This window comes from Suricata suricatta, chromosome 16, assembly GCF_006229205.1.
Source record: "Suricata suricatta isolate VVHF042 chromosome 16, meerkat_22Aug2017_6uvM2_HiC, whole genome shotgun sequence".
Classification (NCBI taxonomy): Eukaryota; Metazoa; Chordata; class Mammalia; order Carnivora; family Herpestidae; genus Suricata; species Suricata suricatta.
In genome coordinates, this window is record NC_043715.1 from 17,193,730 (window position 1) to 17,215,664 (window position 21,935).

A 21,935-nucleotide genomic window follows, 5' to 3' on the forward strand; every position below is an offset into this window, starting at 1 on the left:
ACACCGTGACCTGAGCCAAATGAATGAGCCACCCAGGCACCCTAAAACTCCCATTCTAGAGAGCCCAGAACTGGATCCATAAGTGTATGGCCAATTAATCTTTGACAAAGCAGGGAAGAAAGAGTATCTAATGGAAAAAAGACAGCCTCTTTAGCAGGTGGTGCTGGGAGAGCTGGACAGCAACATGCAGAAGAATGAAACTAGACCACTTTCTTACACCATACACAAAAATAAACTCAAAATGGCTGAAGGACCTGAATGTGAGACAGGAAATCATCAAAATCCTCGATGAGAAAGCAGGAAATAGCCTCTTTGACCTCAATCACAGCAATTCCTACTCGACACATCCCCAAAGGCAAGGGAATCAAGAACAAAAATGAACCAATGGGACCTCATAAATGAAGCTTCTGTACTGCAAAGGAAACAATAAAAAAACTAATAGGTAACCGACGGAATGGGAAAAGATAGTTGCAAATGGCATATCGGATAAAGGGCTAGTATCCAGAATCTACAAGGAATTCCCCAAACTCCACACCCATAAAAAGAATAATCCAGTGAAGAAATGGGCAAAAGACTTGAATAGACGCTTCTCCATAGAGGACATCCAGATGGCCAACAGACATGTGAAATGATGCTCAGCATCACTCATCATCAGGGAAATACAAATCAAAACCACACTCAGATACCACCTCACACCAGTCAGAATGGCTAAAATGAAAAAATCAAGACACTATAGATGCTGGCGAGGATGTGGAGAAACGGGCACCCTCCTACACTGCTGGTGGGAATGTAAACTGGTACAGCTGCTCTGGAAAACAGTGTGGAGGTCCCTCAAAAAACTATCAGTAGACCTCCCCTATGACCCAGCAATAACACTACTGGGGATCTACCCACAGGATACAGGAGTGCTGATGCATAGGGGCACATGTACCCCAATGTTCATAGCGGCACTTTCAACAATAGCCAAATCATGGAAAAAGCCTAAATGTCCATCAACCGATGAATGGATCAAGAAGATGTGGTATATATACATATATACACAATGGAATACTACATGGCAATGAGAAAGAATGAAATCTGGCCATTTGTAGCAAAATGGATGGGCCTAGAGGGAGTCATGCTAAGCAAAATAAGTCAGGCAGAGAAGGACAGATACCAAATGTTGTCACTCATAAGTCTAACAGGAGACCATGGGAAGGGGGGGAGGGGGAAGAGTTGAGGAGAGGGAGTGAGGCAAATCATGAGAGACCTCTGAACGCTGAGAACAAACTAAGGGCTGAAGAGGGAGGGGGGAAGAGGAGGGGGAAGGGGAAGCGTGGGTGTCATGGAGAGAGGCACCTGTGGGGAAGAGCACTGGGTGTTATATGGAAACCAACTTGGTAATAAATTATTAATAAAAAAACTAAAAAAAATAAATTAAACTCCCATTCTACATAAAACCATCTACAGATGCTTTTAAACACACAATACAAGAGACTTAATTTGTTCCAAGTTTTATAGATGTAAAGCTAAATTGCCTGTATCCACCACTCTCAACCCTATCCTATCTTCCACCAGAACTTAAGAGTTTCATACTTTTCTCTCCTAACCAGATAGACAGGCTAATGCTAGGTTAAAAAAAAAAAAAAAAAAAAAAAAGGGTCAGACATCTTCAAACAGAGAAAAGCTGTTTGAATATATATTTAATCTATGTTTTATCAAAAGCTATGATCATGGCAAGAGTTAGTTAATCCTGTCACATAAGGCCATAGAATTATCAGTTCCCACCAAACCATAAAAAGCTGAACTGGTGAGCCTAAAATCATTTCTCTCACTTAAAATATTTTCCTCTTCGTAGGGGCGCCTGGGTGGCTCACTCGGCTTAGTGTCCGGCTTTGGCTCAGGTCATGATCTCGTGGCTCATGGGTTCGAGCCCTGTGTCAGGCTCTGTGCTGACAGCTAGCTCAGAGCCTGGAGCCTGTCTTCAGAGTCTGTGTCTCCCTCTCTCTCTGACCCTACCCTGCTCCCACTGTCTTGCTCTCTCTCTCTCAAAAATAAAACACTAAAAAAAAATACGAAATAATTTTTCCTCTGTGAATGATCCGTCTCCAAAGGAACTCAAAAAAAGATATAAGTTGTAAAATATAATACATTTTTAGACACTGGTTTTGTATCTTATACATGGAAGACACAAGGAAGTTACTATTTTTGTTTTTAAATGTTTATTTTTGAGAGTGCGCACATGTGCATATGAGTGCAAGGGGGGAGGGGCAGAGGGGAACAGAGGATCTAAAGTGGGCTCCGTGCTGACAGCAGTCTGAGCCCCATGTGGGGTTTGAACTCATGAACCACAAGATCATGATTTGACCCAAGGTCAGACACTCAACTGACTGAGCCACCCAGGCGCCCCAAGAAAGTTACTACTTACTGTACTTATACAGGTGAGATTATAATCAATTATAGCTATTTCAGAAACCACTGAACATCTGAGACAATCTAAATGTCAGGCACACCTGGATTCAAATGCCAGTCTCAGTGTTTGCGGCCATATAACACTGGGAAAAAAGTTAAACTTTCTGAGCCACATCTCTAAAAATAAAGCTAATAATTCACTTTTCACAGAATGCTGGTAAGAACTAATGAACTACTACCATACTAGCAAACGGCCTACCAAAGAGCTCAAAAACTTATCATCAAGAAATAGTTAACTAAAATTAATTTTTTCAGTGTATTTATTTTTGAGAAAGAATGGGAGCGCAAGTGGGGGAGAGACAGAGAGAAGAGGACAGAGGATTTAAAGTGGGCTCTGTGCTGACAGCAGAGAGCCTAATGAAGGGCTAGAACTCATGAACCATGATATCATGACTGAAGCCAAAGTCAGACGCTTAGCCAACTGACCCCCCAGATGTCCTTCATTATTTCCTTAAAATAATTTTTTTAAACATTTATTTATTTTTGAGAGACAGATCATGAGCATGGAAGGGGCAGAGAGAGACGGGGACACACAGAATCAGAAGCAGGTTCCAGGCTCTGAGCTGTAAGCACAGAGCCCGATGCGGGGCTTGAATCCACAAACTGTGAGATAATGACCTGAGCTGAAGTTGGACGCTTAATCGACTGAGCCACCCAGGCGCCCCTGTCCCCCATTATTTTTACATATAGTTCTTAAAGCTAACTTCTTTTGAAAAGTTTTTTATTTTTTATTTTAGAGAGAAAATGTGAGTAGGCGAGAGGGGCAGAGGGAAGAAGATAGACAGAATGAGAGAAAATCTTAAGCAGGCTCTGCACTCAATGCAGAACCCAACTTGAGGCTTGATCCCATAACCCTGAGATCACAGTATGAGCCAAAATCAAGAGTTAGATGCTCAACTGACTGAGCCATCCAGGCATCCTTTTGAAGTCTTTTGATATGCTGTGATATATGCCACTTATTTAGTGGTAGCCTCTCTTGGGTTTTTGTTTATAAATTTCAGTGTCAAGCTGATTCAAAGAAAAATTCTTGTTCGGATGGAGTACAATTAATTTGTGTCTGTGGAGATACATAGACACACTTGATATAAGAAATAAAAAGATCTTCTCAAATGCTTGCAGTTGCTTCACTGGTTCTGAAATTAAACTTTCTTATTATATGTCTAAGAGGGGCTGTGCCTAAGGTCCTGACCCCATCATGGTCTGTTCTGTATGAGTCACTATCCAAAGCCTACCTGGGCATTATTTATGGGACTTTCCTACCTCTGGAATTATTCATCATAAATATGTTTGATGCTCAGCAGTACAGGTATGCTTCTTAGAAGAGGACTCATGAGTCACCCAGAGTCCCAGTTAAGGAAGAAAGTTCAGTACTTTCTACCTCCTTTTATCAGGGCCCCAAAGTCATTAAATACCTCATTTGTGACCCATTCTCACCACTGTATGCATGGCTTTATTTCATTTTACTTAAATACAATAAACAGCAGTGAAACTAATGTCAGCAGGTAGAAGAGAACACTGACAATAATAATATTTACCTCTGCCCCTCCATACCAGCCTCTTGCTTTCCCCATCCTTAATCCTGTGTTTCTCATTCCCTTGCTACTTCAAAGTAGGCACTTCTGCTTGTCACTTACATACAGAACTGCAGTATCTGAGGTCATGTCTGGAGTTCCTGTTTACAGTCGAATTAGTAACTGTCCTACATTTAGGATCAGCAAGTTACTGCACAGAGCCTGCAAGTGGCAGTGTCAGTTTTCACCACAGCAGTAGGTCAGGCTATATTTAACATGTAGCCTCCTCTGCTGAAAAGCTGCAGCTGCAGCTCTGTTAGTCTGTGAACAAAGGAGGACAAGTGGGAACTGAGGGACTAATGGAAAGCTATAACAGGATTCAGTTCAACCACAAATTAAATGGGCCTCTATTTAAAGGTCAAAGACAGTCTAGTTTAACAATACTATCTTAATTAATGCCTAAAACACAGCTGTGACAATTTCTATATTTCTGTACTGTTCTAATGTGTATCATTTGGTCCAAAGACCAGGACATACACACTGTAATGCACAGGAAGGTTTAGGAAAAACTACAGCTCCAGGCGTACTAACTGTAACACATGAGTAAAAACTCACTGATAATTTTATAGATGTAGAGAGCACACTTTTTAATAGGAAACTTTTTTTTTAATGTTTATTTTTGAAAGAGCGTGAGTGGGGGAAGGGTGGAGTGAGAACTCATGAACCGTGAGATCATGACCAGAGAGGAAGTCGATGCTCAAAGGACTGAGCCACCCAGGCACCCTTGGAGGATTTTTTAAGTACCTAGAATTTTACTTCCAAAGGCAAATCAAAATAACTATCAACGAGTTAATTGGCAAATATCATGCATCTGATAATCGAAGGTGGCCAGGACTGCATTTTCATCCTTGCCCCCTTTAATTACTGCTAGCACCACTGAGGTTCTATCAAGTCTCAAGATAGGTGGCAAAGAAAAGAATTCAATAGTCAGTCTTCATCCTCTGTAAGGCTGCAATCTGGGAACTTTTTTTGATTGTGTGGTCTATACAATGAATGAAGCAAAAATGAAGTTTATTTATACCTGCCCTCATAGGCCTCATCGGCAACACATTTTCACATATTCAAAAGGTGAAATAAAATTTTTACAAAACCTTTCTAGAAGGTTCCAATTTGTTGCCCCCAAAATATCACTCAATCTGTAGACCAAGTTCTACCATCTTTGTCCTTTTTTGGAAGAAAAGTTCTCATTTGGAAAGAAAATGAGCTAGAATACACTTTGAGATGTGCTTAATGAATCTCATGTCTTCCATTCCATCACAAATGGGTGACAAGTTATCACTTAAGGTCTCAACCTTTGTTTCAGGAATTCTAAATATACACCTTAAAAGCACTATGAATAGTTTAAAACTGCTAAAAGAATAAATAGGTAACATTAAAATTTTTTTTAATGTTTATTTATTTCTGAGACAGAGAGAGAGAGAGAGAGAGAGGGAGAGAGAGAGAAAAAGAGAGAGAGAGAGGGAGGGAGGGAGAGAGAAAGAGAGAGAGAGAGAGAGATCACGAGTGGGGGAGGGATAGAGAGAGGGAGACACAGAATTGGAAACAGGCTCCAGGCTGTCAGCGCAGAGCCCAACATGGGGCCCGAACCCACAAACCATGAGATCATGACCTGAGCTGAAGTTGGATGCTTTACTGACTAGGCCACTCAGGCACCCCAATAGGTAACATTTTTAAAAAGCCTATGTTTATCTGAAAATCCTTTAGTTATTTCAAATCTGTTTTGCATCAAAGTGGAAGCCTCCTCTCTACCTGGTGTTCATCGTTATTAAGTATGCAGTGACACACCAGCTGTGCAGAATAAGAACAGCAAGACACTAATATAAAAAACCTTCAAGTACTCCCAATACAACTGTGACAGATCAGATACAATTGTGAATGTGTTCATGTAGTGAAGTTCTGCACACACTTTCCTCTGGGAATTAAATAAATCTCGTGAGGGACCTTCTTCAGTAGAGTTCTAACGACTGCAGCCTGCTGTTGCTGGGAGGCAGCTATAGTGCTGCAAGAAAAAGACCAGACTGAAAATTCAGATCGGATTCCAGTCTCAGCTCCTACTTAACAGTTGTGTGACCTTTAGAAAACCCAATTCTTTAAATGATCACTATCTAGGTCAGAGACAGGATTAATAAAGAGCAAATGAAATAATGGATAGGAAAATATTATTCAAATTGTAAGTGTTACCTGAGTTTACACATACATAGTTGACTCTTGAATAACACAGGTTTGAATTACAAGCATCCACTTACATGTGGATTTTTCACAGCACAGAACTGTAAATGTTATTTCCTCTTCCTTATGATTTTCTTTTTTCCTTTTTTTAATGTTTATTTATTTTTGAGAGTGAGAGAGAGGGAGACACACACACACAGCATGTAAGCCGGGAAGGGGCAGAGGGAGAGAGGGATACAGAATCCAGAGCAGGCTCCCGGCTCTGAGCTGTCAGCACAGAGCCCGAGGTAGGTCTTGAACTTACCAACTGTGAGATCATGACCTGAGCCGAAGTTGGATGCCCAACCAAGTGAGCCACCCAGGTGCCCCTCTTCTTTATGATTTTCATAACAACACTTTCTTTTCTCTACCTTACTTTACCATAAGAATATAATAAATATAATATAATAAACTTATATAACATACTAGTACATGTTAACTGTTTAAGTTATCAGTAAGGCTTTCCATCAACAGTAGAGTATTACTGAAAATCCTTTAGTTATTTCAAATCTGTTTTGTTAATTCAGTAGAGTTAAGTTTTTGGGGAATCAACAGTTATATGTGGGTATTTTGACTGAGCGAGGGTAGATGCCTCTAACCCCCAAGTTGTTCAAGGGTCAACTGTATCTTATGTTTACACACAAATTACCTGGCACATCCCCTTGTGGCTTTAAAAGCCATCTTGTACTATGCCATTTGCCCTCTAGCTACTGATATTCATGCTTTCCCAGACACAGCTGTTTCTTCTTATGTTGTCTGATTTGCTCTCTGATACTCATTTACTGAAAACATACACTCATTCGCTAAGACTTGGCTCAAATGTCATCTCCTTAGGGAACCTTTGCTGACTCCTTCTTCTTCTTTTTTTTAAGTAAGCTCTAGGTCTGACACGGGGCTCAAACTCACAACCCCAAGATCAAGAGTCACCTGCTCTACTGACTGAGCCAGCCAATCACCCTATTGCTGAATCCTTCTTATGAAATTTGTCACATTTCTCAGATGATCTCCTAATGTGTTTTTAGATCTTGGTTGTAAGTGACCCAGATCCACTGTGCTGTAAAGTCAGTCATGCACTGATTTGGTGGAAGCCGTGCAAATGGGGATGCCGCATATTATTTACCCGTCTTTCCCTTTATGTTTGGAATTTGGGATTTAATACCAGCTTTGCAACTAAGTAGTAAACTCAGCTTCTCCAGATGTGTAAAAGAGATGGCTAATGTGGAATTCGTTTTCTATATAGAAAAGTGCAGATTCAGAGAGAGAACTTCTATATCCATGTTTTTAGAATTGTTAGAATTTTCATAATGAACAACACTTACAGTACAGGTGGCTTTCACTAAATTCCTATTTAGACAAAATTTCACTATCACATAAATGACAGAGCCAAGAATAAACTCTAAGTTATTACCTGAAAATCCTATCTTGGAGAATTTTCAATTATTGAAATAATTAATACTCTAGAGTTTGTTCTCTAATTTAAAAACAGAGGTCTATATACCAACTTGCTACATTTATATAAATAGCTTCTTTTTATCCTGGTGCCAACAGCTGTACCAGCTACAGCCAGCCAGGCTGGTCTTGTACCATCACCACTATTTGACTGAGCAAGCTGGCAGAGCCACAGAGCAGCAGCTCCTTTACTTATGTCTCGAGAACAGGAACTTTACATAAACATATTCCTAGTATTCCCAGCATCTAACTTGGTGCTTTCCAAATAGATGGCATTTAGCAATATTTACTGAATTCCATTCTCCATACACTGTGACCAACTAACTATATGTTCTAAAAGAAGAGATGCTCAATAAATCTCATGTCCTTAGTTCCATCACAAATGGGTAGGGACTGTCATCCAATGTCTCATCCTTTACAATAGGTATTAGTGGTAAAATAGACTTCAAAGTATAAATTTTCACGTCTATTCTCAAAGTATTTAATTGACATATTAAATAACATATTTATAGTAACAACAACTATTTAAAAAAAAAAAAAAAAGCCCAACCATAGGCCATAAGCCAATAAGCAATCCATGGTCACTTTTTTTTTGACTATCAGAGAAGAAAGTTCCTGGATCTTCACTGCTTGAAGAACATAAAGATGAACTTACCATCATCTAAAGTGATGTCCTGCAGACCAATTGTTGAAAAGTTAGGTTCTTGCTCTTCAGGTTCAGGCTTAATGTTCACAGTTGCCTCATCAGGTGGAAATGAAACTGGATCACACAAACTGTGACATATTAAAGATGAAGATGCAGAAAGCCCTCCCTGGCCTGTACTTTGTGCTTGAGTTGAGTGCTGTCCAGAATGCATTCTGGTGGCTAGAGATGGCGATGAGGCAGTTCCTGAGCTAAGAGATTGGTAAGGCATAGGCTGTAGCTGAGGAGATGGTGGCCCAGAAAGTGGTGAACTAGCCAGGGAATGAGAGGCTACTGGGGAAGCTGTTGTACCAGACCCTGAATGTGAAGGACCATATGTAATGGGCTGTAACTGAGGGGAAGGCTGGCCTGCGACCTGGTCGGCCCCTGGAGAAGAAAGAGATCTTTGTCCTGTGTTTGAACAATGGTATCCCATTGACTGCAGATGAGGCAGGGTCTGCACTGAATGAGGTGTGTGGGCTAAGAGATGTCCTGTTGGGCCTGAATTTGACGAATGAAAAGGTATGGATGATGGTGGTTGACAGCCAAGATTTATTAAAGAAGGAAGAGCTGCATCCTGCGGAAACAAAACCGGATCAAATTCTTGACTAGAGGCAGCATTAACTGGAAGACAAGTTGGTCCGTTGTACACATTAGTTTGCATAGGCTGATAGGAAGACCCCACAGGAGGTGTTGGTGTGACTTGAAAAGGCTGGTGCATGACTGAAGAAGGTAACATATGCTGTTCTTTACCAGTGCTTTCATCTCTACACTGCAAATGGGGCAGATGAGATGAAGTTACCATGGATGCATATGTTTGCTGGATGGGACAAACCAAGCTTCTCTGTGTTGACAGTACACTGTCATGTGGGTGTCCTGCGTCTGAAGAAGGCCTCTGAGACTGGGCAGGATGAGGCACAGACAATGACGGAACTGAAGACAAGTCGACCTCTTCTTTGTGTTCTTGCTTCATCAAAACTAAAAAGAAAATGATTAAAGAAAATGCTATTACATATTTACATACAATGATTATCAAAAGACTTCATTCTAGGCTACCTAACTGTAGCATGCATCCAGGTCACAGGTTAAAAATTCAAATACTTCAGAAAAGGCAAATAATGTAAAATATGTGAAGTCAGCAAGCATAAGACGTCGGAGAGTGGTTCTTTTTCTAAAAGTATTCAAGTTAAAAAAATAATACCTCATAGAACTTTATGAACAGATGTGGAAAGATCTCTAATATGTTCTTAAGTAACAAAAAAAAAGTAAGCCGCAGAACACTGTGTACAAATCACAATTCTTATAAAAGAGTGTGTGTGTGTGTGTGTGTCTGTGTGTGTGTGTGAGTGTGTATACACATATGTATGTGTACACATGTTTTTGCTTATATAGGTACTATACACAAAACTGGTAACTGCTGCGTTTACTGCTGGGAATAAAACTAGGTGACTAGGGAATAAGAACAAGAGGCAGATTTACGTTTTACTATGTAAGTTTTTGTGTCTTTTGAATGTTTTTAACCAGGTATATACATTATCTATTTAAAAATAAATGATTTTTATGGGGTGCCTGGGTTACTCAATTGGTTGACTCTTGATTTTGGCTCAGGTCATCTCACCTGATGAATTTGTGAGATTGAGCCCTGCATCAGGGCCCTTGTTTGGGACTTTCTCTGCTCCTCCCATGCTCACCCTTCTCTCTCTCGAAATAAATAAACAGGGGTGCCTGGGTGGCTCAGTTGGTTAAGCATCTGACATTGGCTCAGGTCATATCTCACAGTATGTGGGCTTGAGCCCTGTGTCAGGCTCTGTGCTGACAGCTCAGAGCCTGGAGCCTGCTTCAGATTCTGTGACTCCTTCTCTCTCTGCCCCTCCCCCACTCATGCCCTGTCTCTCTCTTTCCCTCAAAAATAAATAAACATTAAAAATTTTTAAATTAATAAATATTAAAAAAAATAAATGAGTTTTTAAACCCCCCAAACTCTATGGCCTAATAAAGGCCTTGAATTTACAATCTCTGATCTAAAACTTACCAGTCTACTGTTTTTATGCATATTACATCATCATATACCATAGATCACAAATCTATATACTCCTAGAGCTTCTAGTGTACAATGGTTTTCATGTGTGCCACATCTGATGCACCTCATATGTACTTCATTTTATCCTCAACCATCATGAGATACATATTACAAGAGAAATAATGAGCGATCAAAAAAGTACTGAGATGCACCAAAAAACTGTCAAGAGCTGGTAAACAAATTCAACAAAGTTGCAAGACACAAAGTCAACATATAGAAATCAGCTGAATTTTTATAGGCTAGCAATAAATAATCTCAAAAGGAAATTAAGAAAACAAGAAAATAAAATACTAAAGAATAAATTTGACGAAGGTAGGCAAAACTTACATACTGAAAACTATAAAACACTGCGAAAGAAATGAAGGAAGACCTAAACACATGGAAAGATACCCTGGGTATTTCATGGATTGAAAGTCTTAATTAAACTCTAAGGACACAACACTCTCCAAAACAATTTTCAGAGTCAATAAAATCCCAACTATGTTTTTTATAGAAAAAGACTAATCCAAAAATTCATACCAAATTCCAAGGCACTCCAAATAGTCAAAACACTCTTGAAAAAGAACAGAGGATTCACACTTCCTAATTTCAAAACTTATACAAAGCTACAGTAATAAAAACCAAGTGATACTGGCAAAAGGACAGACATGAAGACCAACGCAATAGAGAGCCCAAAAGCAAACCCTGACATAAGCAGTCTCTTCAATGAATGGTACTGGGACAACGAGACATCACATTCAAAATAATGAAATGGAACCCTTTCTGATAATCATATATAAAAATTAACTCAAGTGGATCAAAAACCTAAACATAACAGCAAAAACTATAAAATTCTTAGGAAAAAAAGGGCAAACGCTTCATGACATTGGATTTGGCAATGGTTTCTTAAGAATTACATACCCTGAACATACAGACAACAAAACAAAAATAGATAAATTGGATTTCATGAAAATTAAAAACTTCGGACCATGACAAGACACTATCAAGACAAAGAAAAGATAACCCACAGAATGGAAAATCTACTTGGAAATAATATTTCTGTAAACAGCTTAATATCCAAAATTCATAAAAACCCCTGAAAAATGAAAAAACAACAGACTTGAGTGTGACCCCAGGACTTATCCAGATGGAAGTGTGGTGGGTGGGGGAAGGTACCAGCTCTCTTCTCTAGGTTACTAATTATGAAGATGAAACAAACCCAGAGATGCCATGTGAGGAAAGCCTGCCCCAGAGCAAAGCCAACAGAAAAGAAAGCAGTGTTAGGAAGAAGAGAAAGCCTAGGCCCTGAGACCACACTGCCTGAGCTAAAAGCATGTCTAAAGCCAGCATTCCAATTAATTGTCCAGTTACATGAGCCAATGAAATGTTTTTTAAGCTAGCTTGAATTGAGTTTTTGTCATTTGTACTCAAAAGTCCTAATTTACTTCAAAACAACTTTTAAGAGGCAGGGATTATTATTATTACCCCTGCCTTAAAGATGAGTATACTGAAGAGGAGATTAAATTCTCCTAATGTCCACTAAATCTCAGAGTGGTATCACAAGGACCTGAATGCAGGTTTTTCTGCCATCAAAGTCCATGCTTTTAATCACTGCACTATACTGTATTACAAAGTAAGATTTACAGTTCACCATTCCATCACACAAGCAGGGGCTATGAACACTAACCACTATCTTTTTTTTTTTAGTTTTGAGAGACAGAGACTGTGAGCAGGGGAAGGTCAGAGAGGGAGGGAGATACAGAATCCAAAGCAGCCTCCAGGCTCTGAGCTAGCTGTCAGCACAGAGCCCAACACATGAATCTCACGATTCATGACCTGTGCTGAAGTCGGAAGCTTAACCAACTGAGCCAACCAGTCTCCCCCATCTTTGATCACATCAAAAAAAGTAGCAGATCCAGGAGTTAAGATGAATCTACCTGATGAAAGTACTGCTTAACATAGAAATCAATGTATTTTGCTTATTTATGTAATATGTTTATCAAAACAGAAAAGAACCATTAATTTTTTGTAAGTCAAAACAATAGATTTCATTGTTTCTCTTGGGCAATACTCCCAGTCCACTCTTCTAAAAGTTATCTACTTTATCCAACTCTTATTGAAGCTATATAACTCATTTAAAAATAATTTTCCTAGCTTCACATCTCATTGTTCCAACTTTGTATGAGTTAAACTAACATAATTAAAATTTTCATGATCTTCACTAAACTATAAGTACTTCATTTTATGTCAAAAGAAAATAACAATGAGATAACCAAAGCGTGGTCAAACCTCATCTGACCATTTACCAAGCCCGTCAAGTACAAGTCTCTTAACAAAAAGCATGCTCTCAATTTGAGAAAATGGAAGTAAGAAAGAATTAAAATAGTTCTGGGGTGACTGGGTGGCTCACTCAGTTTAGCGGCTGACTCATGGCTTCAGCTCAGGTCATAATTTTATAGTTTGTGGGATTGAGCACAGTGTTGGGCTCTGTGCTGATGGTGTGGAGCTTGCTTGGGATTCTCTCCCTCTCTCTCACACACAGAATAAATAAACTTAAAAAATATCTTAAAATTTTTTTTAAACTTTTTTCTATGTTTTATTTATTTTTGAGAGAGAGAGAAACAGAGACAGCATGAGCAGGAGGGACAGAAAAAGAGGGAGACACAGAATCCAAAGACAGGCTCCGTGGGGTGCCTGGGTGGCTCAGTCGGTTGAATACCCGACTTCAGCTCAGGTCATTATCTCACTGTTTGTGGGTTCAAGCCCCGTGTCTGAGCCCCAGGGCTCAGAGCTTGGAGTCTGCTTCAGGTTCTTTATCACCCTCTCTCTCTGACCCTCCCCTGCACAAACTGTCTCTCTGTCTCTCAAAAATAAACAAAAAACATTAAAAAAAATAAAAAAACAAAAAACAAAGATAGGCTGAGCCGAAATCAAGTCAGATGCTCACCAACTGAGCCACCCAGGTGCCCCACTAAATGTAATTTCTAATTTTAAAAAAGTTATCATAGGGGCACCTGGGAGGCTTAGTTGGCTAAGCATCTGACTTCAACTCAGGCCATGATCTCATGGTTCATGACTTCGAGCCCCGCACTGGAGCCCACTTTGGATCTTCTGTCCACCCTCTTGTCTCTGCCCCTCCCCTACTTGTCTGTGCGTGGGGAGGGGGGAGGGGAATATGCGTGCATGTTCTCTCTCTCGGAAAATAAATGATCATTAAAAAAATGATTTTAATAAAAAATACAAATTACACCTGAAAGTGACATAGTATCGTACATCAACTATACTTCAATAATAAAAGTTAAAACAAAAAACTCAGAACAAGTAGCCACTTGCAAAGGATTATTCTTTCATTGGATGTTTATAGTGGTCAGATTCCTACTCCTAGGGGGTTGTCAAAAAAGTAACAAATGGACAAATCCTTGAATAATAAAGAAGCAACTTCTCAATATCTAAAATTTTTATAAGTAAAATTTAAAAGAATTGTCACAAAGGTGAAAATCTTTAATATAAATAGTTCATACAAATTAATAAGACAAACCTAACTCTAATATAAATATCACAAACTAGACAATAAGAAGCTATTAAAATTCTATAAAACTCTACCTGGTCAATAAAAATGTTTAGGTTACAAAATTAGTTTACTGTATATATTTTGGTCCCATTTTTATCTTAATTTATGTCTATAAATGGATCGAAAGGATCTAGGACAGAATAAGCTTCAAAGTAGAAGACAATTTTGGGTGTTTGAAATTATATTTTCAACTTGTCTGTTTTAAAAAATAAATTCACAGGGGAGCCTGGGTGGCTCAGTTGGTTAAGCGGCCAACTTTGGCTTAGATCATGATCTCATGGTCCGTGGGTTTGAGACCTGCATCAGGCTCTGTGCTGACAGTTTGGAGCCTGGAGCCTGCTTCAGATTCTGTGTCTCCCTCTGTCTCTGACCCTCCCCTACTCACACTCTGTCTCTCTCACTCTCTCAAAAATAAACATTAAAAAAATTAAAAAATAATAAATTCACAGTAATATATTTGCTTTCGTAAATATTTTATTCTGAATTTCACTTTAGAGAAAAATAAAAAGCCAAATGCTACAGAGAAAAGATAGTAATCAACCAGAACCAAGACTGTGCAAATACTTCTTGAATCTATTCTTCTTCTGTTAGTGTGTGCCACCTGATTTATATTTTGTCAATCATAAGCCAAGTGATGACAGGTGTGGTCCAATCCAATATTCTTTCTGCATTCTGGGGCCACACTGATTTCCATTCTCATATATAATGCCCTCCAGGACTCAGCCTTTATGTTGTCCTCTCAACTCATGAGCTGATAATGTAAGGGCATTATATTCTCTCCTTTGCCTGTTCAATTACTACCACTATGATGGTAGCAATCAAAACCTCTATTCAGTTATCCTTACTGCCTTTTTTTTTTAACTTTCATTTATTTTTTAGAGAGAAAGAGAGCGCGAGAGCAGGGGAGGAGCAGAGAGAGAGGGAGACATAAAATCCAAAGGAGGCTCCAGGCTCTGAGCTGTCAGCAAAGAGCTTGACGCGGGGCTCGAACCCACGAACTGTGAGATCATGATCTGCGCTGACGCCTGATGCTTAACTGACTGAGCCACCCAGGCACTTCTCTGCCATTTTTTGTTTTGTTTTAACAATCCCAGAAGCCGTCTCCATTCTTATTCAGGTTAGATTCTACAGTCTCTCGTCTCCACAGCATTTGATAAAATTCTTGGACTGTATGTCTTTAAATAAATATCATCCTGGAAGAACCCCACTATTCATATTTTACTACCTGCCCTAAAGAATCTGAGTGCTGCTTAAGAAAGTTACACAGCAGGGCTAATTAATATTTATAAATTCATGAATATCAATATCAAAGGTACTCTCTGATAATGCCTAGAATCTTGTTATATTTCTGTGGTAACGTACTCCTCCCTTTCTTTACAACTATTTCAAACTTGACCACATTCTCCAAACTGCCAAATCACCCACAATTCTCTCTACTCACAACTGTCATTCTTTAAAGAAAAAAAGTCAATGCTATTGTTTGGAAACTCCCTAAACTCTCCACTATTAATTTACAAACCTGCCTAATATACATCCATCTTTTTCATCTTTCCCTTCCCTCCTTTTCCTTCTCCCAACTAAGGCCCATTCAACTTTTTATTTGAAATTATATTCTTTCCCACCGTTCTCAGAAACCTGATATTTTTTATTACCATTAATGCTGTCTTTTCTGTATATTCAAAAACACTCTAGCTCTCTGAAGCATATTTTTAACCTTTTTGGGTCTCTGTCATACAAATCTCACTCTCCACAGTTAGTAATTTGAGAAAAGATTAAACTGGTCAGTGATACCTTAAAAGAAAACAGAAGAAATATGAGGGAAATAATTTTTAATTTTTAATTTATTTTTAAGTTTCTTTAATGTTTCTTTATTTTCGGAGAGAGAGAATGAGCAGGGGAGGGGCAGAGAGAGAGGGCAACACAGAACTCGAAGCAGGTTCTAGGCTCCATGCTGTCAGCACAGAGCCCAACATGGAGCTCAAATCACAAACTATAAGATCATGACATGAGCCAAAGTCAAGACGCTCAACCAACTGAACCACCCAGGCACCCCTATTTTTTTTTAAGTTTATTTATTTATTTAGAGAGAGAGAGAGAGGCACAGAGAGAGAAGGGGAGTGAAAATTCCAAGCAGGCTTTGCACTGTCCGTATACAGCTTGATGTGGGGCTTGAACTCAGAAATTGTGAGATTATGACTTAAGCGAAAGTCAAGAATCAGATACTCAACTGAGCTACCCAGGCACCCCTATTTTTAACTTTTTTAAATTGAATGTATTTGATATGCAACATTGCATAAAATTTAAGGTGTATACCATTTTAATTTGATACATTCATATATTGTAAGGAAAATTATTTTATTTTAAAGTAGGCTCCACACCCAATGTGCAGCTCAAACTCACAACCCTGAGATCAAGAATCACATGCTCTACCAACTGAGCCAGTCAGGTGCCCCGACAATGATTTCTGAAATACAAAGTTGATCATGTCACCTCTCTGTTAAAGCTCATTTCTTACAACTCTTTTAAAATGTTTTTATTTTTTATTTTTGATACAGAGAGACAGAGCAAGAGAGGAGGAGGGGCAGAGAGAGAAGGAGACACAGAATCAGAAGCAGGCTCCAGGCTCTGAGCTAGCTGTTAGCATAGAGCCTGACGCGGGGCTCGAACCCACGAACGTGAGATCTGACCTGAGCCGAAGTCGGAGGTTTAACCGACTGAGCCACCCAGGTGCCCCTCTTACAACTCTTTTAATACTCCATTATCCAACCAACCACAAGACCTTCACATATGCTGCTATCTTTATTTGGAAAGTTTTCCCTCTACAGCCAGATGGCCTGAATTCAAAGCTCACCTCTGCCACTTACTAGCTGTGTGACCGTGGCTCACTTATTTGCAAAATGGAGAGGGAACTATTACTTACTTTACAGGATTATGAGAGGATAAATTAGTTATTATGTATAAACTACTTAGAATAGCACCTGGCACATACTTTATAAAGGCTCTCTTTATGTTTGCTAAATAAATGAACAAACCTGAGATGTACTCTAGCTTAACAGTTAGGAGCCCAGACTCTGGAACCAGATTGCCTATGCATGCTATGTGGTTCTAAGACTGTGAGATTCTGGGCCTATTACTTAGCCACTCAGTTTCTTCATCTGTAAAATAAGATAATAACCTAGTATTTAGGTCAATTATGAGAATTAAAATAATAAATACAGAAAGGGCTTAGAACAATATTATTTATTTAAAAATAAATATGCTACATATAGTGTACATATATATACAGATATATATACATATACATGTGTGTATGTGTGCGTATATATAACTGGTTTCTCAACCAGTTAACCCAGGCAAGGGTCCCTCTCTGATTTTTATGTACAGTATTGTGTCCTTTTTCATTAGAGTCCTTATTTTAGTTTCTAATTCTGCATTTGTTAGTAATTAATTTATTGATTCACTAGATTATAATTTCCATGAAAGAAGGAACTGAGATAGGTTTTGCCCACTTAGTAGGCACCGTCAAATACTTACGGAATAAATATTGCAATGACTAACCAAAATCTTTCAAAAGAGTTGTATTCTATTTGAAAATGAACAGAAATATTTTATTACCAAGTAATGTATTAATATGATCAAGTAATATTAATTTCCAGAACTGGGAATATAAATGGCCTTTAGAGGCTTAGAGTGGAATACAGCCAGGCTTTAAAGAATATGAATGACAAATAAGTGATCATTAATAACCAGTACTCTCTCAAATTTAAGTGTTTCTGTTTTTCATTTACTATAAAGCATTTAAAAGTTTTCGCAAGAGGGGCATATGGGTGGTCAGTCAGTTGAGCATCTGACTTCAACTCATAATATCAGGGTTTGTGAGTTCAAGCCTCACATTGGTACAGCACCTAGTACAGAGAAGGCCTCTATAAATATTTGTTCTATAACTATGTAAACATCAGCATGAATTACTGTATATAATATTTATGTGTTACAACCATGACCTGAAAGTTATAGCATTTGAACTGCTGCAGAAAGAGGTATGGCAGACTCCTTTTAGAGCACATCTGTAAAACCAGAAACTCTGGAATCAACTTTATATAACCCACAGATCACAGTATATTACAGTGGCTACTTGCCAAATGAAAATCTAACGAGAGATTTTTCATCTGATTGGAAATGGCTGAGATGAACACACTGCCTTCTTGCAATGTGCTACGGGCACAAGGGAATTTCACACATATTCACAAACACCTGGCCTGACTGTAGTGCTGGGGATTTCTGGTAGCTCCAGATAAACAGACTTAAAATCAAAATTCAATCTTCTAATTTCCTTATAATAAATAACTACAAAATAACAACTAATATCACATCTAATATTTAAAGTCAACACAAACTTTACAGATTAGGCATATGCTGGGATTTGTACTCTTAAGGACTCTCCTGTAAACATTCTAATACAGGTTACATTGAACAACTTTTTATTCATTATGAAAGCAAGCTCTATAGTAAACCATCACAACCTCCATACCTGGTGTATAAGTAAAACGTTGAGACTGGCTTTTTTTCCTTTTGCCATTGCACAGATAAAAGTGCACCTGCACTGCAGCTGTAACTGCCGGGTTATGATATGGAGGAACTTCAAGGACAATGTGAGCCTAAGGAACATGGAAAGTAGTTTAGATTGTGTTACATTCAGAACTAAAAATGAAATGCACCTGCTAAACTCAGCACAACTCATGAGCCTTAACTACCCAGTGTCTCCCATCCATAGATCATTACGCATTATCAACTGGTCGTGTAAGTCATCTGGAGATTTACTCTATGAAACTCTAGTCTCAACAGAGATAAACTCTTGAAAGTAAACCATTAAAACAGAAACTGCCTTTTAGCCATCCAACAGGATTTCTAGTTGTAGCAGAAATAAAAAGTTTTATGTACCATGTAGTGAGATACTCTGCACTACTGAATATTACATGTTACTACAGATCTTAACTGGAAGTCTGTTCTGGTTTTCAATCAGGTTTAATATTTCCTGAGTTGTGTTATAATTTAATTTCTTACCTTAAATTTCATTCAGAATATTCTAAACTAGCAATATACAAAATCAATTTCCATATAAAAAATAATTTTACATAAGCAGAGTGAAAAATGTTTAGGCCCAAACCAATTGCAATCCTTAATCTAATTTCTCCAGGTCTCTGGAGATCACTGTGCAAAGTGTTATTCTCTACCTCACAAAAAATTCCGTCTCCATTCCAACCAGGATGAAGGGACCACAGTGTTCAATGTTGAATTCCAGAAGGCTTAACGCTAAAAAGTTGCATAGATTGTGCTCAATACACAAACCCCCGAGGGCTTGTTCTCTCCATATTTTTTGCCCATTATATGTGTTTTACTAAATTTGATTTCTTCACTGAATTCAGAGAAATAAATTGGTAATAATAGTAAGAACCTCCTAATAATCTTTCATTTGTAACTTCCCCTTTCCTATACACAAAAAAAGGCAGACACCAATTGTTTATCTTTTTTAAACTTTAATTTTAGAGTAAGGAGAGAGTACCTATTTCACATCCAAACTTCTAAAACTTCTAATTTACTTTTCTATTACTCAGTAGATAAAAGACTCTTCATCTAAAATATAAAGTAGCATTATCCAAAGTTCTAAGCTTCTTAAATATTTCTAAAGAAATAAATTTCTTACCCCTTGACATTTCTCCCGGATTATTTTCCCTTCTACTTCCCACTGAGGTCGTCCATCTATTAAAAGAAACAATTTACAGTTAAAAGTAATTCAAGTCAGAAAGTAACTAAACAAAATCTAACATTATTTAAGTATCACAAGCTTATTGGCAAAGAGTGTAAAATAAAATGTGTACCCATGAGGAAAAAATGGGGAGAAAGACCTTGGGCTGCCCGAGGTTAATTTCTCCCTACAAGACTTGGTTTGCTTGGCTTGCCAAGATCTTTTTAGATACTGACAGTCTTTGAATATATTCGCTAGGCTTTCCAGACTGTGTCACCTAAAGATCTGGCCAGCACATTTTCTGTCGCTTCATTCCAAGTGAACTGTCACCTGGGAAGAACCCCAACTGTTACTAAAGCTTTTACTCCAGTCTCATATTCAGTATTCTAAAGTATTCTTTTTACTTCATGGGAATTTGCCCACTGACTAACCCATGTTAAGTATCTTCACAGCTTGCATGACTTCTTCATCGGGTCTGTGAAGACATCAGAAATGACTCAATCCAATGATTTCTAAATTGTGACTATCATTTTCCAGTCCAATAACCAGATAATGGCTAACCTTGTATACAAGAGACACTACAGACAAGTGCTATGCCTACAAAGAAAGCCAGCTTAGTTCAATTATCATTTGTCGCGTCCTAACAGGCCAGGCACTTTGGGTTACTGAGATAGTGAAGATAAGATCCTCTTACCTTCAATCTATGAAAGGCAAATAAAAACAGTTCATTATAATAAATTGTGGTGGTTACAATAACTAATAAAGGTATACTCTAGAGATGCCAAGGAGACAGAGTTCAGAGTCCTTACCATACTCTTGACATGAGGATATGAGATAAGGAAGGCTTCCTGAGTTCTTGAACTGAGGCTTAAAAATAAGGTAGTACTCAAGTGATATGAGTGGAAGGGTGGTCTACACCTAATAGAGACCATGAGTGTAAGCAAAGCCAAGATGCCAAGAAAATACATGATATAGGAAACCATAAATAGCTGTGTTGGTGGAGTAAAATGTATGAGGCAGAGAGCAGTAAAAAATGAGTCTAGAAAGGAAAGCAACAGATTAAGGAAACTAAAAAATCAAGAGATTACTAAAGGTGCTTTCAGAATGGGAGTTACATATTCACAAACTGCAATCTCGTCTGAAACTAGTAACTGCTACTATTGAACATGTGTCAATTTAAATCAAAAGCTCTTTAAACTATAGCTCCAGGTTAAATGAATTCTATAAAAAAACTGCATTATATCATACATATTTATTATATTCAGGCACAAATGAATTTTTTAATGTTTGTTTATTTTGAGAGGAGGGGAAGTATAGAGAGAGAAGGACAGAAGATTTGAACTGGGCTCTGCACTGACAGCAGAGAACCCAATGTAGAGCTCAAACTCATGAACCATGAGATTATAACCTGAGCTGAAGTCAAGACGCTAAACCAACTGAGCCACCAAGGCGCCCCTCAGCAGGTACTTTAAAGTGCCTGTTAAGGGGTGCCTAGCTGGCTCAGTTGGTAGAGCAAGCATGCAATTCTTAATCTCAGGTTTGTAAATTCAAGCCCCACATTGGGCATGGAGCCTATTTACAAAAAAACAATCAAAAAATTAAAACAAAAGAATAAAGTACATGTCAGTGGTTATAGACAGATTTGACAAGCTGATGAAATTTCCTACAGTAAGGGAGTATGATGAAAAGAAAAGAACCTTGGGAAACATTTATTTTTTTTTCCTTTTTTTTTTTTTAAAGTAGTTTACTGTCAAATGTGTTTCCATACAACACCCAGTGCTCTTCCCCACAAGTGCTCTACTCCATCACCACCACCTCTTTCCCCACTCCCACTTCAACCCTCAGTTCATTTTCAGTATTTAATAGTCTCTCAAGTTTTGCGTCCCTCTCTCTCCCTAACTCTCTTTCCCTCTTCCCCTCCCCCTGGTCCTCCATTAGGTTTCTCCTGTTCTCCTGTTAGACCTATGAGTACAAACATATGGTATCTGTCTTTCTCTGCCTGACTTATTCCGCTTAGCATGACACCCTTGAGGTCCATCCACTTTCCTACAAATGGCCATATGTCATTCTTTCTCATTGCCATGTAGTACTCCATTGTATATATAAACCACATCTTCTTGATCCACTCATCAGGTGATGGACATTTAGACTCTTTCCATGTTTTGGCTATTGTTGACAGTGCTGCTATTAACATTGGGGTA

The 21,935-nt window shown here is 38.5% G+C and overlaps 1 protein-coding gene across 6 annotated transcripts in view; it reads right to left on the reverse strand.

Annotated features, from left to right (window-relative positions):
• Positions 1-21,935, reverse strand: part of NFATC3 (nuclear factor of activated T cells 3) — a 130,322-nt gene that overhangs the window by 23,742 nt on the left and 84,645 nt on the right. For all 6 annotated transcript variants that reach the window (XM_029926366.1, XM_029926367.1, XM_029926363.1 and 3 more), the window contains exons 7-9: positions 19,693-19,748; positions 18,520-18,646; positions 8,335-9,339 (exon numbers count right to left, since the gene is read on the reverse strand). In XM_029926366.1, the coding sequence (XP_029782226.1) occupies positions 8,335-9,339; positions 18,520-18,646; positions 19,693-19,748 (1,188 nt within the window). The remainder of the gene's footprint in view (positions 1-8,334; positions 9,340-18,519; positions 18,647-19,692; positions 19,749-21,935) is intronic.